This window comes from Calliphora vicina, chromosome 1, assembly GCF_958450345.1.
Source record: "Calliphora vicina chromosome 1, idCalVici1.1, whole genome shotgun sequence".
In the NCBI taxonomy this organism is placed as follows: Eukaryota; Metazoa; Arthropoda; class Insecta; order Diptera; family Calliphoridae; genus Calliphora; species Calliphora vicina.
This window is the reverse complement of record NC_088780.1, coordinates 164,479,639-164,483,168: the sequence shown is the minus strand read 5'-3', so window position 1 is coordinate 164,483,168 and position 3,530 is coordinate 164,479,639. Positions and strand designations below refer to the sequence as shown.

Genomic DNA, 3,530 nt, shown 5'->3' with positions numbered 1-3,530 from the left:
AATTAAATTATATGAACAATACTGGAGAATATTTGGAAATGAAATTTGACGTTTCATATTATATAAATAGCTAAAGGATTCTTACATTTGCAAAACTAACTAAAGAAAATTTACTGACTTGTTTTATATAAAACCAAACATTTTTGAAGTTTTAACTATAGTTTAATAATTGAACTACATACCTATATATTTAAACCATAGTTAATTATTTAACAATGAAAACAGTTTTATTTCTCGCTATCCAACTAGATTTCATTCTGAAAAAAATTGCAATATTTTGCTAATAAATTTCTTTCTGTGTATTTGTTTAGTTTTTTTTTGTATGAGCATGATTATTTAGTAGATTGTTTCTTTATGAAGATTTGTCTTCTATGGTCCTTTAACCAGAACAACTATAAAAGCCACAGACAACTCTTGCAACAGTATTCAGTTTTATTTCACACCTCGTATTCAAAATACCAACAAGGAACTTGAATAAAGTTTAAAAATAAATTAAAAAGTAATTTATTAAGTGTAAGTGGCAATAAATTATTTATAAAGTTAAAGTTACATTTTAATATTATAAAGTCAAGAATTTTATAAAAGAAATCGGATTTATATAGAGAACATTTCACAAAAATGGAAGCAAAATATAATAATTTGGACATTTTTAATAATAAATTTAAAATTTCATGTTAAAATCGAAAACCAAAATTGTTTATCAGAAATACAGATTTGTTTATAAAATACCAATTTTCCAACAAATTAAAATATTAATAAAAGATTTTTACAAAAAACAATACAAAATTTTTTAAAAATTTAGTTCTTCTGTCTAAAAGAAAGTTTATAAAACATAAACCTTTTATAAATTTAGAAATTGTTTCTGAATATGGGCGTAAAAATATAAGGAACCTTATTCCCAGAATTCTTTATACAAATTTTTTGCGTTAAAAAAAATGAGCCCATCAGAAACACGACCGGAAAACTATTTTCAAATATTTGTATGACAATTAATCGTGTTTCTTATTCAGGTCCTTAATAATGAAATAAAAACATTAATTTGGGACTCAACAACAATAAACAATCTATAAAGTTAGAAAGTAAATTTTTAAGTCGAAGAATGTTTTCGAATATAATTTTTTTTCAAAACCCCCAGTTATATATGTATGTTAATATACCAGATTTACTCCGAAACATTTTATTATTAAAAATCAATAAAATGAATTGATTTTTAAACCTAAATTTTTAGTACAAACATCCCTCTGATTTTTAAACCTAAATTTTTAGTACAAACATCCATCTTTCCATATGTTCTACAGATATTCCAGAATGCCTTTTCAATCTGGCTGCATCTGAATGAATTTAATCGATGTTAATCTTTTTGGTCGTATTCTAAAATCACTAAATATAATATATTACTTCTTTGTTCATATAAAAGGTTCGTTTTTTGCCGTAAAACCCGGTTGCGGTTGTACTCTACAAATAAGGTTCCTTCTTTCTAAATCCCGGCGTCAAGTGAAAGTTTATATGGAAAACAAAAAATATCATAAATTTGCTCAACTTACAAACCATAATTTACTCAAATTTTAAATAAAAACTGAATTTTAAACGTCTAATCTTAAAAATATTCATTTTACACCTAAAACTTCCGTTTCCCTTAGCAAAGTAAACAATTTATTTGGTTTTAAACTTAACTAAAGGGAAATATCTAAGACACCAACCACCTAACACAGAGATGCCATGTTAAACTAATTAAATTTCCTTTTTACAGCTAGAACGAAAAACCCTACTTTAAACATGTTGCGTATGGTGGTTTTGCCTTTGTTGATATTTTTATTCTCCATGGCATGTATGGGTCAAACATTCCAATATTCCAGAGGCTGGACTAATGGCAAAAGAGCTAACACCGCCACAACATTAAACAATCTCTTTCACAAAGATGATGAAAGCATTTCCGAGTTGTTTGAAGTGCAGGATGCTAATGAAAGAAGATTGGAAAGGTAAATTAAATATATGCATAAATAATTTAATAAATTAATTTCATAATTTCTCCTTTCTTTTAAGATGTCTTTTACAACTACAACGTTTTGTTAGAAATCCTTTACTTATACATTCAACTGCTGCCGCTTTAGCTTTAAATCCTTCCGCCCCAGCTAGTCAAAATGGTAATGGTAATGGCAGAGGCAGTGGCAACAACAACAATAACATGAACACCAACAATCCATATGGCAGGAATCATCAATCAAATGAATTGTTTGAAGAACTTGGTGGTGCTGGTGGCACAATAATCGATACAAATGATTATACGAAACATTAAAATATTTCACATCTCTTCCATTATGAGATGTTGCCAAACAATGATGAAGATAATGATGATGCTGCTGATAGATTTAAAGCCAAAGGAGTTTAAGTTTCTTAAACATAAAAAACGTTAGATAAAATTTAGCAAAGATAAAAAGCTACAAAAATTAAAAAAAAAATTTAATTAAAAACAAATTTACAAAAATGTATTTTCGGCTGGTTTGTAAATTTATTAAAAACTTTTGTAAATAATTTTTACTTATATTGAATTTATTTCAACTCATTAAATAAATGTGATTAATATACAAAAATTAAAAGAAAAATGTATTGTTTATTTTTGATAGAAATTGCAATTGTTGTAAAGGACTTTAATAAAATAAATTATTAATAAAATATGGTAATTTCCTTTAGAAACAGTCAACAATTTTTACATTATATAATTCCAATCCTAATTTTAATAATTTAGGCTATATTTTGTAATTTTAGCTCCCCTTTCCCCAGCTCATTAAGTAATAATTAAATTATGTCATCCTCCCTTTTTAGCATCTCCTCACTCTCCCTTTAATCATTTGTCAATTAGTTTCAACTTTAACTTAAACATCGTAACATGTGGAAAATTTAATTGCAAATTAATATCGGTTTTAAATTTTTAAAAATACATAGAAAAAATTAGTTTTCCAATATAAAATTTATATCAAAATGAAGTGTACAAAATTAGCTTTAAGAATAAATATAAATTTTCCCGGGAAAAATGTGTAAAACTAGTGAAAAGAAGTGTTTTTACAATTTTGCAAAATAATTCATTGCATTTTTAATGCTGACCGCAAAAAACAAGAAGAAGAAAAAAAGAACAACAATAAATGAGAATTTACTATTTAGTGAGTGAGTGCATTAACAAAGAGAATAGCTGTGAGCTTTTGTTGTAGTAGTTGTTGTTGTTGTTGGTAATAAATGTAAACAAATCAGTGTTAAGAAAATAAAAAATTATGTTGCAAATAGTAAGTAATTTTTGTTTTAATTTAATAATAATTCAAATACAAAGGTAGTTATATGAAAATATTAATTTAGAAAGAAGATATACAGTAGTGTGTCCCAAAAAAAGTATTTTTTCTTATTTTCATAGGTGCTCAAGTATAATTTGAATGCTTATAGGGTAGAGTATTTTTGAGATTTTTTTCAGATTTTCAAGTCGAGTTTTTGCCAAAAAAACGTGTTTGTCGGCCTTTTTTTTGAGTTTTATTCATAACTTT

The 3,530-nt window shown here is 25.8% G+C and overlaps 1 protein-coding gene across 1 annotated transcript; it reads left to right on the top strand.

The window, feature by feature from the left end:
• The first annotated feature begins 1,747 nt into the window (after nucleotides 1–1,747).
• Crz (Corazonin) lies at nucleotides 1,748–2,391 on the top strand. Its single transcript, XM_065511380.1, has 2 exons — nucleotides 1,748–1,979; nucleotides 2,044–2,391. The coding sequence occupies exons 1-2, from the start codon at nucleotides 1,777–1,779 to the stop codon at nucleotides 2,294–2,296; spliced, it is 456 nt and encodes a 151-aa protein (XP_065367452.1). The 5' UTR covers nucleotides 1,748–1,776; the 3' UTR covers nucleotides 2,297–2,391.
• Nucleotides 2,392–3,530: the final 1,139 nt, after the last annotated feature.